General features: G+C 35.8%; 1 protein-coding gene across 1 annotated transcript in view; it reads right to left on the bottom strand.

Annotated features, from left to right (window-relative positions):
• Window positions 1–15,476, bottom strand: part of EXOC2 (exocyst complex component 2) — a 117,671-nt gene that overhangs the window by 85,182 nt on the left and 17,013 nt on the right. Inside the window, exons 5-6 of the mRNA XM_010073076.1 lie at window positions 11,590–11,714; window positions 643–723 (exon numbers count right to left, since the gene is read on the bottom strand). Coding sequence (XP_010071378.1) covers window positions 643–723; window positions 11,590–11,714 — 206 coding nt within the window. The remainder of the gene's footprint in view (window positions 1–642; window positions 724–11,589; window positions 11,715–15,476) is intronic.

Here is a 15,476-nt window from a genome sequence, read left to right as displayed (position 1 = left end):
ATTCCTGCTTATTGATACAGCACTAAGGGAAACATCCCTTCCTCTGTGAAAAAAATCACAATGAAACAAAGTAAAATTATCTTGGCAGAAGTCCCAGAATTAAAAAAGTTACTTTTTTGATCTGATGAAACACATACCCAACTGCAGTAAACTTAACCTATGTCTCTCAATGCAATTCTACAGCTAATACAGAGAAATGGCAGCACATTAAGTGAAGAGTATTCAGTTAATAGATCTTGTTATTACAATTGTATTTGGTTTTTTCCTCTTTTGCTCAAAATTCTTACAATCCTGGTATTTAATTTTGTTCATGCTTCTACAGTTCTGTCTATCCATACAGCTCTTGTTTTCTTCGTACACTTAAAATCGAGATGCCACCAGAATTCATTTAAAGTGCTTTAGAACTCCTTTATTTTGACATTTACTTTCTTTGTTATCATGAACATCACTGAAAGTCATGACAAAAGCTGCCACTTACTTCAAAAGGTGTACTACCACACCCTAAAATTGCTACTGTCAAACAGAAAATGGCAAGAGAGACTGTACTGTTTTCTACTTTCCACCATATTCCTAGGAATATAGTAAAGCTTGTTAGAAAGTCCAAAGTCCATAAATAGTTGCTGCTGGAAGGACAAAACTTACTGTTCAGTACATTCTCCAGTTTTTGCGTCATGGATCCTTCTACTTTTTCCGTTCCATCCGCTTCCAGTTTTTGATGGATTGCTGGAATAAAGTGTCTAGTTAAAATGCAGAACATTTTAATAGGTGGGAATATATTACATCAAAGTGACACTTTTAAACACTTTAAAAATTAAAAATAAAGTGTTATTTTTCTTGTTAGACATAAAAAAATACAAACACGCTTCATGGCAGCAGAGTCTAGTGGAGGACAGGGCTTAGAGCCAGACATTGCAGGATTTTAACCATTATTTCGACAGAGACTACCTGTGTCTTCTTGAACAAGATTACAATGCTCAAGTGAAAAAAAAACAAAAACTAGACAGAACAATCCCAAGTAGCTATCTTGCAGTACAATGGTTAATTCAATTTAGTATTTTCAAAAGTAAGTATCATTCAAGCACAAAATACTTTTGGTTTGTAGGGCATAATTTTATACTAATCTCATCAAGAAGGAATTACCAATAATTAAAGGTAATAAGGAGAGTCACGGGGAATTTGCATGACCCCAAAATAAAGTGCTAGAACACTCCCCCATCAGTTGTTTTCATCTATAAAAACGGACTCTCAAAACACATGGTTTAACTGTATCTTGTAGCAACACACTGGACTAACCATTACACAGAAGCATTGTGGGGCTTTTGCTCAAAACCACATGAAAGTGGAGTTCAATTTATTTTGTTCTGAAGATGTTATTTTTTTTACTGTCCTAAAATGCCCAAAGCCCCAATTCTTTTTTCCACGTGGTATTGCTAACAGATATGGAAAATATGTAGTATCAGCATTCATTTGTTGTTCTATTATAATTTCTTTTTCAGGACAGGAGAGATTTAACAGTATACCCTGACTACACAATGCCACTCTGGAAATACAAACAGTGAACAGAATGTAGATATTTCTTTCTTCTACTTCCCCTCTCTTACATAGCCTTCCTTCCCTCTTCCTCTCTATTCAGAACAACTGGCGGAGACAATTTTTTTTAAAGGTAGTATTCCTGTATATATATGCATATGGCATATATAGTACAGTTATTTAAAAATACAATTTTCCTTTTAGATTTTTAATCTGTTAACATATGTAAAATTCTCCTTATCAAACAGCCATCAGTTCCTGTTGCTTTAGATAAAATTAAGGCTCCTGTTGTTCCCTGCTGGTTCTCAGTAGAATGAAGTGAAGCTAAGCTACCCTTGAAAACAGCGGTGCTCAGTGCTTTGATGAAAGTGAGTAACCACATATTTCAGTTCAGAACACAAATACTGTTTTGAAACCAATCTCCCAATTGTTGCAGCTTATCTTGCTTTGGTTTGCATGGGAGAGCAATCCAAGTCCCTCACCTGCATTCTTTTAAGATGACACCATACTAGAAGATGCATTCCATGAGTATACCTAATGTGCTCCAGCAGATACCAGGAATTCAATCTACTAGGTGATACTTGAGCTAGTCTAAAGTACCACCCCAAACTACATACAATGTGCACATTGATATGTCATCACCAGCTGTTCTCTTCTACAACACCACCCCTACTTGCCCATGCTACATAGATGCAGATTTAGAAGAAGAAGCAAACACAGGCAGAAACTACCTTTATTAAGGCAACCCTGTGGCCTCAGTCCTACTGTAAACTCTGAGAGAGGGTGGCTGTTCTGAAATAGGATAGTGCTTGATCATCGCCAGCTTCCTTCAAAGGAGGAATTTTTATTGACCCGTAAAATGGATCCCATGCAAAGAATTTCAGCAAACTTTACTTTCCTGAAAGTGCAAGAGCACCTCTTTATTTTTGGCATTAAAATCATTAGAAAAAAGAAAATCTAGTTTAGGACACGATATTTCTAAAGACAATTAACACTTAAGTGAAACTAACAGATTTTTGCATGTTTTAAGGAACAGAGATCCATCTTAAAAGATGGTGTATTCTTGACTGTAGCACATATTTTATATATGACATGGATACCACTTACCTACAAGATTCTCTCTACAGTTTTGCAACAAAAACATTAACGGTTCTAATGATATCATCCCATTTCTATACATCAGTTCTGGTCATGTGCAGCCAATTACAGTACCACAATTAATGTTAGATACTGAAGGCCAAGTTCATCAGAACAGCAACTGCAACTTAAGCAGATATTTTAAAACCAAACAGTGCAAATATTATTGTAACTGTATTGAAGTGTAATGATTTAAATTTAAATATTTTGAAATCATTCTATGAAGCATATTTTTGAAATATATTTTTAAATGGAGGTAGATAAAAAAAGTAGCCATCAGTTAAGATTAACTTCAAATGCAACTTCATACCCTCAACTCATCACTGGCTGCAGTAAGAAGAGCAAGGAGAAAAATCCAGGTCTTTGAAGGCCTGAAGTAAAGGATGGGCAGGATCTTTTCTTGAATTGCCAGTTACCCTGGACTTGCCCGATACAAACTATCCAAGCTGGAACAGCAGCTGGAAACCTAGGAGAGCCTGTTTATCATTACTGAGCAGCTTTACTGTAAGGAGCATACAATAAATAAAGATGAGGAGAGGCAAAGTCTAGATGCTTCAACTATGGCTAGAAAATTCACTGTGTTTTGAATCATCTTTGCCAATAAGTGTTTAGGTTTCCCAGCTAAGTCAGAATATTTAAAGGCTTGCAAACTTCAGACCTGCAGTGAGATACTAACTAATAACAAGGAAAAGACTAAGTTGAGAGCTCATAATCTCTGAACTGTGACTAAATACTTCAGAATTGGTTAGTTCGCACGTGTTTTGACCAAAAAAGTTCTATCTGGCAAATAAGCCACAATACAGGCCTTGTAGTAAAATACACAGTGATTAATTCATTGCTGCTTGTGTCGAAAACAAATTTATTTAATCCAAGGAAGGATATGGTTTTCTACTTGGCAACCATAAATCTAACAAATTAAACCACACTACCCAGGATCATGCAGTTTTTGACTTGCAAATTTCATTATTGATTTATCCAGTAGACATTTTTAAAACACATTTTGAGATAGGCACCAAGAGTGGCATTCTCAAAACTTCCTCAGCCTAACTCAGCTCAAAGCAACATAGACGCTCACTTTCTACCATCTCCTGATTCAATGATGACTAGAAATGCATTTGGTATTATCTGAAAATCTTATCCATTGCCACAGAAATATGGTTAAAGAAAAAAAAATAAACCTGAAATGAATCAAACCCTTTTAGTCAGATGCAGAAAATAAGAGGGGGAAAAAAATATAAAAAAGGAATGACTGACTCTGCAAAATATTTTTGAAGGTCTGATGTGGTAACTATAAAGAACTTGGCACCAAAGCACAGTAATGGAAGGATGAAGAACACGTGTTAACATGCTGCCAGGATTCACACCAATGCATAAATAAAAATGTCTTCGGTTCCCTTTGTTGAAAGATTAGTGATTTTCTGTAATTTGAACAAAATATAAGGACATTATTGATGAGGACAGTACCCCTATGTAGGGGAGAAACTCCTGAATGGATGCAACAGGAGTGCATTAGCTGTAAAATAATGAGCAAAGCAATACATAAAGATAGAATGTCATGAACAGAGCTGGTAATACATTAGACTATGAAAACCTGAAAAACCTACAGTTTGTTAGTATGGCCAATAGTCAATACTACTAAAGTGGTGGGTTGTGTTTTGTTTTGTTTTGTTTAGGGGGGGGGGTTCCCTGAGATTTCTAGATATTTTTGCAAATTGGCTTTATTTTGGTAAACATTGCAGATGCAAGCAAAAATTACAAAATACTGAAGTGAATGTAGTACTGTCTTTAATTGCGTTTTTGTGTTTTGTTTCTCTAGCACTTACTTTTTCAAGTTTGCTTACTCCACACAGTGGCAAAAACAAAATAAAATGGCCAGACTTAAAATGATAAAAAAATAATTAAAGCACAGTGCCAGGAGTGGAGGTTTTATGGAAATAAGAAACCAAAAATTATAGCCTAACAATATTGTGAGGCCTGATAACTTTGCTCTCACACAGGTCTATATTTAAGCAAGTATGACATTTCTAGGCAAATACCTTAGAAACAGACAGGAAAACGGAGTTTATTTTTCTCTTTATGCATCCATTAAAAATTCCAGGACTGGACCCAGGCCTTTGCCAGTATACTTCAGAATTTTAGAGTATGGGAAATGCTATTCTCTTTTTACCAACAGAGTGCCAACCTTCTGGATCTATGAAAGCTAATGGTAGAATAAAAGCAGGTTTTAAATGTTGCATGTATTTTAAAAGTGGTAAGGAAATCAAAATGGAATGATGTAACATTAAATTAAGCTGGTTTTATGGCTTGTAGGTCAAGTCTGGCTCAAATTTAATTGTAGGTAATTTTTTGTACACTTGCTATCAACTGCAGTATTTGCTATTTGAAAACTCCAATTGCAAAATCAATCTTTCTTCTTGACACTTCACTGTTTTTCAAATGCAAAAAAAAAATTAACTTATTTGAAAAACAAAATTTCATAAAACATGACAGCCCCATAGTAGCTAGAAGCTGCCATGACTGCATCTATTTGGAGAAATTTTGCTAGTAATTAGCTTACATCGCTAAAACAGCTACTTATTTAAAAGAAGCTATATGAGCAGTCAACATAAAACCAGGTACAGGCTTCCGCACAGAAATGTCACTAGGGACTGAGACAACTCCTGCTGTGTTACACTTTTTCAAATCAGAACATCTCTTGCTTGAGATACTGAAAGAAAAAACCCTAGACAATTATATGCTAGAACCTGCATGAAAGGAAAGTTCAAGCCTTTTATCAATCATGATCACATAACTTTAGTTTTTTTAGAGTTGCAATTAAGGTAATAATTGGTCTGCTACAGAAACTGATGGTAAACATTTCATGAAGAGGAAGTATCCACCTGAGAGTAAACTACCTACCACCCCTTACATACTTTACTGGCACTCCTCTGTCAGGTCACCTCTCATTCAGCATGTGTTGCCCATTGCAACATCCCCCTTGTTACCTAGCGCTGCAAGATCAGAACACAAGTCTTCAACAAGCAAACTGAAATTAGTGTGCCTATTTTTCATTGTGCACAGATGAGAAGGCCCATAAACATATGAACAAAATATGTAGCAATGATAATGCAACTGCTTCTTATTCAGCTTTTGCGTACAAGTGTAGCACAAGGATACCTCAAGCCTTCAGACATGAGCACCCACTTGGAAAGCTAGACGGTGAGCCTTGAGCACATCAGCTATTGTTTCATGACTACTTGGAGGCATAATTTCAGTTTGAGAATTAAAATCATCTAACTTCCATCTACCGTGTGGCACATACATGCATGTAAATTGTTACTGAAGTGACTGATGTGCTGTTAGATACATGCAGCATCTTGGTTTATCCTTGCCAGCTTGTTTCCATGGTCCTGTTCTTTCTTAACCTATATGAATTACCATATTGAAAATCACTAGCTATAACAGCAGGCTGTTCTTACCCTGCAAAAGCTATATGTATCACTTGAAGCGGGATGAAGAGGATAGCATAAACAGACACACAGCACAGAAACTACTCAACACAGAGCTATGCTATGCATTTCAAGTCAGATGCATAACATTTAGGTAGTAATCATATGTTTGAATTTTATTTACTCAAATTCATATGTTCAATAAAAATTCACACTATTTTGGAAAAATTTATATGAGGCCAAAGTAAAGCAAAACTGTGAACTAAATACGTTACAAAACAGGAATGTGACAACAGCAAAAGCTGGTATAATAGTCTGATGCTGTACTAGCTAGCAAAAACAGTCATGGTCTAGCATTTAATTGGACAAATTGACAAAAAGACAAAAAAGAGTGAACTGAGATAAGAGCTAGCAATGTAAAACCACTTCAAAGTCAGTCATCAGTTTAGTTTGCGAACAGAATCACTAATGAAAAATTGTCTGTATGTACTCTCTTTAAATTCAAACATATCATAACTGCCCAAAAGCCAGAAGCAAAGGGACACCTGCATGACAGACAAGCATCAGTTTTTAGTTTCTCGAATTCCCAGTCTGGCTCAGAATTGAATATAGATCCAGTACTTTCTTTTGTTTTAGTTTGAGAGAAAATTAATTTAACAGACATAACGGCAACGGAATACGTGTATTCATACTGAATCAGATCCTGGATCACTGACATGCTCATCCTAGAATGGGTCTTAGGGAGTGAGGCGTAAAAATATTCTATATGAAAAAAAAACCAAAACAAAACCAAACACAAACAAAAAAACCAGGCATTAACCAGATATAGAATCATTCAGCCAGGTAAACATTATCCTAACATATCTATTAAGTAATATACTAGACAAAAGGCCAACTGCAGTGTAAGTTTCCCATCATACCGGCATTCCCATAGGCCACATATCTGAACAGGAGTGGAAAGGGAAAAAAGGAGAAGTGCTGTAATAGCCAGCAGTGCTTCCTTTATATAGATTTTTTTCCCTGAAAATCAAGTAAAATGTGTTTGTAGTTGTAAATGCACAAGAAGAACTGTTGCTACGACAAACTGGAGAGTTAAATCTAAATCTCAAATTTTTTCAACATATCTGTGTTTCAAAGGACAAGAGTCACTCATTTATTTGCCAATATGGATGTCATACTTGCACGGTTTTGTGAAACTGAGCAACTGAAGTGGTAATTTCCCTATTTTTTTCCTTTCACTTAAATAAAAAGAAACTCTGCACCCTAAGGCTCTTTGTAAAGAGCACTTCTGAAAAAGTAGGTTCAAAGTTAGTTAATTTTCTGGCTTTCCAAAGACTTCTGTGTGGGACATGACTTATTCATGACAATAAACCATGACTTGTCTACAAGCATATAAACAACAGCCCTTTTAGGAATGCTACTTTCTAGGCTGCAGTTAGAATTAGGGGAAATAAAACAGCTCAACTCCCCGATGTTGACAAGTGGGTCAAGTTGAGGTGAGCCCAGTTCCCCTCAGCTAAATTTACAGCTCCCTTCAGCTGACGAAACAAACTTCCTGTTGAACATCTCAGCAGCAAAGTCACCGTCAAACTGTCAGCCAAGCTAACAGGCAGAGAGACATGAGGATCTGATAAGGCAATTCTGTTTTCCAAGAAATTAAACCAAACAAGCAAGGGTTCTGGCCTATTTAACTTCTTATTTTCTTAGTAAACAGTTTCTAAATCACAAAATACAATAAACATCTTGGGATAGATTTTTATGGTTTTCATTGCTTACTTGTGAAAATATTAATACTCATTTAAATGTGTAATGCAGTCTGATAGCACACTTAGGATCAGACTGATCTTACTGATCCCAGCTAATGAAAAAAGCTGCACTATAATCAGTAATCCACGGTTTCTCCAATCAAGTTCATGTATTTGAAACAAATATGGTTAAACATGTATGAGTTTAAAAAAAACATGTATGAACAAATATGCAAATAGATTACTATGAAATACCTAATAAAGCAAGTGTTATACCTCTTAAAGTGAGCCTCCTACAAAAAGTAACATCCTGTACCAATTTAGGGAGACCTAGGAGAAATAACTGTACACAGGCAGCTCCTCTACAACAACAGAACGAACCTGCAGTTTATAAAGCATAACCATTGGGGTTGGAATATGTGTTCTAGGATATCTGAAGGGGAAAACTGAGAGCCTAAATTTTTGCCCACCAACAAAAACGTATCTTCAGAAAACGCATTAGATTTCAGAAATCTTCCCAAAGGAAGTGGGGGAAAAAAAAAAAAAGGCAAACCAAAATGAAGCAGCTCAGGAAATTTAAATCATATTGGAAGACAGCCTAGATGAATTCAATAATGATTTTCCCTTGAGTCACTTTTCACACTGAGTCACACAGTGACAGTTGTATGCTCAGCATCAAATAATGAAACTTTGCAGAACCAAGGCTATGTCACTAAGAGTTTGTGCTGAAACAATCTTCCAGCTTTCAAACATAAACTACTCTTCATGTAGCTTTGTTTAAATGCATACAAATTCTAGTTGCACCTTTTTAAAGGAGAAAATAAGACACACAAATTCACCCTGATATGTGTAAGGACAGAAAAGTACCATTGTATCATCTTGCACAAACACTGTCTAGCCAGAGTATAATGGGATTTTTAATTTAATGTTCACCTGTTAAAGAGGTTGAATTTAATAACTGCATGCCGAAAAATTAATGAGGTTTTTGTTTGTTTGGGGGTTTTTGTTTGTTTTGGTTTAGTTATTTGGTGGTTTTGTTTTTGTTTTGTTTTTAATTTTTCATCTGAGCTGTTTCACTAGAACAATACCAATAACACTTCTGCTTAATTCTTGTCAACTTTCTGTTGAGAAAACTGTAGATCAAACTTTCTGGAGAAAAGCTTTGACATCTGGCAGAAGGGCTGGATGATGTCATCAAAGATGCCCTTTTTTCTTGCTACTACAAGGAAGCTTCTGGGTATCCAGCTTAGCTGTTGATTATACCTATCAGAAGTTCAAGTCTTTCAAAAGTTATGCAAATTTTCCAGCTACAGTCCCTCAAAAATATTCTGCATAAGGGTGAAGAAAGGGTAAATAAGCAGTTCTGCATTACAAAGCTGAACTTCATATGCAATAAAGGGTTATTTTTTTGACTGAAAAGAATAAAAAAAGTTTTGGCACATGCATTTAATTGGAAATTTCAACAGAGAAATGCATATTAAAATGCTAGAGAAGGCAGCTGTGACCTTCACTGCATCCTCATTAAGAATTTGATTTCAGGATTTAAAAACTAAATATTGTATTGGCAAGTCCCTTGAACTCCAGTGTTATAGTTTTGAATATATAAGAGATTAAGACTTTAAGTCTCTAATTTTCTTCTACAACAGCATCAAGGCCATTCTTTCTTAGTACTATTTTAAGTCACCGTTTATAACAACACTAGCTACAAATCTGCTTCCTGTTGAGCACTTAAGGGGGATCACTGGGAAGAAGACAAAAAAAAGCCATTTTGGTTACAGATGAAAAGTGGCACTGAGAACTACATGAGTCATCCCAAGTTTTGAGTTCATAATTTATCTAAAGGACTGCACTAATAAAATCTAATTTTAGGTAAAATTAACACAATGGCACAGATAAGAGATGCAAAACTATATTACAGTTTGGGTTTTTTTTAATTGAGAACATGGTATACAGTGAAATAAATTAGTTTGCTTTCCCTATCATTATTTTATTAATACTTTTTACATTCCTACTAGCTCTCTGATGTCTTCATTTATCTGGAAATGAATCTCCAAAGGCAAGAAGCCTACCCTTTAATAGATGGGACACGAGAAAAATCACACAGTCGTGTTCAGTCTTTCTTAAACCTTACAACATTTATGGGTGGCATTAGATTACTGTAAATCCTACTAAGTCTGTGCTGGTCCAAAAAACAATCTTACAAGATAACACATATGTCCGCCAGCACAACTTTTTATCCATAGCAGTAACTATTTGGAAACAGAACTCTGAATCTTTTAGAGCATTTGACACTCTACCTGCAAAGCAGATTTGGTTGTGAAAAACAAGTCAAATTTCAATATTTGTTCAGGATTATTTAGTATTTTGAACTACTTAAGAAAAATGAGGATTTCAACATTCTCAAGATATTTAAGACAAAAAATAGCCTGTTATCATTTTTCCTACCATTTAATAAAAACTCAGCTTAAAAAAAAGTATAGAGAATGCCAAATACTGATTCCTCTTAGTGTCTTTTCCTATGACTATCACCACATTCTTTAGTATTTCTACTAAATCTTTCAATACCTCTTTTCTGTTATTGAACCTATCTAGATTTAGGCCAAGGTCTTCCAAAACTGAGTTCTGGGTGGGGTAATAAAGACATTTAGGAGTTAAGATTCTTCACAGGAAGAATCTTCATATGTCTCAAGAAAAGGTCTGCCCTACCAAAGCACGTATATTCACACTTGTGGAAAAAGTTCTCCTCTTAAAAACTACCAAATTAGGCAGGTAGCCAAAACCTTTTAACCACTTTTGAAAATGCTGTCATCTGAAGGGCAGGTCACAGGCCTGGGGCAGGAATACAAGTGGACCACCAACCCTCTATTTTTCCTGACACATGGAAGTGGCTATCAGACAGTTAGTGAGTGGCCTGCAAGTGGGTCAAGAGAAAATTGGTACTTCTCTAAAGCAGTGTTCCTAAAGCCAACAGAAGTGCTAGCTTGGCTGGGGCTATGAGTACAATAAGTTTCCTTACTCCATGGTACACGTCACATGGGGTCAATGATCAGGAGTGATAATCCTGCAATATACAGTACCTATAAAGAAGAGCATAGTGGTCAATGTCAAACCTATTAGGGATGGCCCAGCACTGTCACTTTCTTATCCAACCCAGTCCTTAACTAGACTCGACTATGGCAACCCACAATGAGCTTCTATCCAAGAGACATTTTATGCTTTAAGAGTGTGTGAGTGTGTGTGTATATATAAAACAAATACAACCATATATACTAAAATGGGAGAGACAACTAAGCTAATCTCACTCATGTGTTGCATTTTCCCTATGGCAAGCAGATTATAAAGGCCATCTGATTTCCTAAGTCAGAGTGTACTGAACATTCATATAAATATTAGAGTCTATGGGATAAAGCATCACAAAATCAAGTTTCTATGTCATTACAATTTTTAAGTCATCTTAATATTATCTCCAGTTTAACATTTTCCCTCTTTTCCGTATTTGTGGTCTAAGCAGTTTCATCGAATGCCTCCAATTCCTGTAAGACACATTTGGTGCCATCTTTTGCAAAAATACCACAACAACCAGCTAGCCTGTCCCAGCTTGCAACTAACACAACACAGGTTTTGGGTTCATTATACACTTTTAGAAGACACTACAAAGAAAAATAATGTTCTTAATATTAAATTCAACCATACATGCAGATATTGTCTTTTCTTTTATATTGTACCTAGTAATTGCAAAGCATCTTTACCTGACAGAGCATCTTGTGCTTCAAAAAATGTGCTGAGACCTCCTTTCACATAAGCTAGACTCCCCTCATTTTTCTTATTGGCTTGTTTCTTCAAATTCACAACAGCCGTTTTTAGCTGATCAAAACTGAAAACAAACAAGAAAACCCCTGTGACATTCAAACAATGAACAAGGTCAGCTAATGAATAAACAGAGCAAACTACTTGCAAAATAAAGCCAGCTACTTTTGCAACAACTATTAAGGACTGAGTAATTGCTAAGGAGCGTGCTTCTCGATAACAATTTACTCTTAGTCCAAAGAGTTTTTTTTAGTTTTAATCCTAAATGGAGAGCTCCTACCACTTGTGATGGAATAGACTTCTTTATAATACAAATTAGTAAAAAAATTTCTTCTAAACATGCAATATCGCTCTTAGTTAACCGTATGTACTACTTTAAACAGCTGACAGTACAATTCACTACACTTAGTACACTAGATTAACTACTAGGATGTTAGAAGTCTCTTTAACAGTGACATTTGTTTAACTCTGCAGCTTAGTTCACAACTCATCACTTTCAGTTTCTGAATTCCTTCAATATTTTTATGTTGGACATACATTTCAGAATTGAACACAATATTAGTGCTAAAATAAAGCTGAACTGATTCCTGCTTTATGAAAGTATGTTTTTTATATGTAGTTGACCAAATTGTAAGACACTTTATAGGGGAATATTAATCGTCAACTCATCATTGCTGTTTGTATGGCAAGTTTCTTTTTATCTTAGTTTCCTCATATTTCTAGCTTATTGACAGTTTACATTTGACTTCACAATTTTATTTTTTGCAAGCAGCTGCAATTATTTTAGAAGTCTTATGTCATGACTAATTCTTCATTACTTGCATATCATTTTTTGTTGATGATGATGAATATGACTTCAGTACTTATGCTACTAGATTTATTATAAAAAGCACTATCACAAACAAGCTCAGAAATACAAATATAACAAATTATTTTCATCCTTAAAGTCTTTTCTCCTACTAGCAGGCCAAACTCATCTTCCTAATAAAAAAGAATCAAACAAAAAACTGCATTATAGCTCAGTGAGGAGAGGGAAACGAAGACAGAAGGCAATTCTACCAATAATCTTGGCCCATTTTAAAAAGTGGTAGAAAAAGACATATTAAGAGAACAAAGCAAACTTTAGCCCAGGCAGTGAGAGCACTATCACCACCTGCTGGGAGATAAAACACACGGGTGCATTTACAGGCATTTTCTTTTTCATATTGATAATGTCACAGCATTTTGCTTTATTTCCTGTTTCCATCTGCTGGACAGAAATCACATTACTCAATAGCTGGATTGGTCTACTTGGGCATACAAGAAGTACTTACCAACAGCATTTTCAAACTAACAAAAAACTGTACAGTTCTCTTTTTAAGAACTGTTTAATGTTATCTGATGATCTAATAGTATGTCTAAATAGTTTGTTTATATTCATCAGGATATTGCCAGGGCTAAAAAAAAAAATAATAAAAAAGGATGTTATTTTGATTGCTTAAAAAGAATTTCCTTCAAGGAAAAAACAGACATAAGCTAACCAAAACATCAGTGCACCACACATTTAGCCCTCCCAATACCTGAGGTTATACAGAGGACAAGAACTAAACCACTGCTGTGTGTTTCTGGAAAAAGAGTATAAATGATATCGGGCAGATAATGATACAGTTACAGAATATTTCTAAGACCACACATTTTGAAGTGGGAATAAAAAAAAACACAAATAGTTTTGTTTCTTCTTTATTTAAAAAGCTATTTATAATTAGATTCAAAACATGACTGGATTCGCCCTACTCTTTGAACCATTCTTCCTGTTGAGTTTTACACAGCTTTTGCATCTTCAACACTAAGATTTAGATTTTATAAACCAATATAAACTAAATTAACATGCAAAAAAACCCAGCTTTCAATTAAAACCAAAAATTAATACTTCTTATTTCACTGGACTGAGGGGACCATGACTTGAAACTGTGGGTATGCAAAGACAGAAATCAACGGAAGATTTTTTCCAAGAAAGATGAAGTACTTAAAAAGCTGATAGCAGAGAAAGTGTGAAAAAATGTTTTTTCTTAATAGGAAGCTTCAAACTTACATATTGGCACAGTGCAAGTTAAAAAGGGGCCATACAAGCTGATGCAATTATTTAAGTTATCAATTCATAGTACTGACGGCCAGGAAAATCAGGGTTTTTACTGACACTTTCTCATACTAGAGATACAGCCATTAAGTTATGCTGTTGTTCATATTCCAAGGTAATTCTGATAAAAATTGTCATTTAATCAGTTCTAAGAAGTAATTTAATTCTTTTTCTGGATCCACAGCATCCTTAAATGTACCTAAGCCATCTATGACAGACAGCTGTCAAATCAAATCTCAGCACTTTCCAGTGATGGTGATCCTGCAGCTTTCCAAGTTACGCTGTCCTAAGGCTTAAGCAATTTAGTAGTGTTTTAAATCTGCATCTAACCTAAATCTCCCTTGTTGCAAACTGAGAGAGCTTGTTTTATTTTTGGTAAACCAAGAGCAATTGATGGCTGTTATCCTTGAACTGCCTGTTATGTATTTCAGAACATGCATTCTGTATTAATTTTCTTTTCTAAAAGCAGTTAATTCATGCAAGCTGTATACCCTCAGATATTTATATACTCCTATTTTTGTGGCTCAGCTCTCACATCTTTCTTAAAACAGTGGTCAAAACTGGGCAGAGCACTTCAACTGCAGCTTTAACAACACCCAGCAGAATAATTATCCCTGTTACATAACACAGTCTTGCTGATACACCCCAGAAGATTATTTGTGCTAGACAGTCAGCAGGTATTTATGGCACGTTACAAACACCAGACCGTCTTCTATACTGCTGTTGCCCAACTCCAGCTATGTACTCTGCTGCTTGCCTTCCCCACACCCCTTAGAGCCCCACACTCAACTATTTCACGATTGCTGCAGGCAAGGCTAACACTGGCTATCCCATCCCCTGCCTTCCCTGCAAGAATCAGATTTATGAAAGCTCTGGCTCCTCTTGTTTCCCAGGCTGCATGTGAGTGTGTAAAAGCACTGGAGGTTAGATCTTTCTAACTGGTTTTGTAATTTCCAACAGCACTCCCAATGCAAGCACTGAACCACACATCTAATACTCTGTCCCTTCATTCAACTGCAAGCTGTTACCACCATCCCCTGATATTCCTAATTTGAAGTCCTTGTCACCAAAGTGCAAACCTGCTGGCAAAGATGCTCCTGCCCCATGTTTTAAAATGGATCCCATTTCTCACTAGCAGTCCTTGTTGTTTAGAAATGGATCCATGGTTACAGAAGTAAAAACTGCTGCCTTTAAAACCACTGGTACAGCCATCTGTGAACCTACAGGATGCACCCACTACTACTTGAAGCTTTCCCCTTCACCTGTAAATCAAAGAGAATACCTGGGCTCCCATGTTCTTCACTTTTTCCCCAGGGCTTTGCAATTATTCTTGATCTGTTCTACATCTCTCTTGGCAGTGTCACTGGTGCCCACATGAAGGAGCACCAAAATTGCAACAGTCCAAGGGCCAAACATAAAGGAAATGTCTTAAAACCAGCTATATCAAAAGTTGTTCATTCTTTCTCACTTTATTATCCCCTCAGCTTTTTTAAGAACTTGATGATCCCCAAAATGATCAGATTGTGACATACAGAATTCATTTTGAATCACTCCTCTTTTAGTTCCTTGATTTCAAAAGGTGCTGTTACTACATGTGTATTAGGTAATAATGTTCGCCTGTTATTGTTCTGGCTCTTCAATCTACCAACACTTCGAGAGGATACTAAAATATTTCCCAAGTAGATTAATGGTTATTTCTTGAGCTCCTAAAAC

This window comes from Pterocles gutturalis, unplaced genomic scaffold (genome assembly GCF_000699245.1).
Source record: "Pterocles gutturalis isolate BGI_N339 unplaced genomic scaffold, ASM69924v1 scaffold377, whole genome shotgun sequence".
Taxonomy (NCBI): Eukaryota; Metazoa; Chordata; class Aves; order Pterocliformes; family Pteroclidae; genus Pterocles; species Pterocles gutturalis.
The sequence above is the reverse complement of the archived record's forward strand: the minus strand, read 5'-3'. Positions and strand labels throughout refer to the sequence as shown.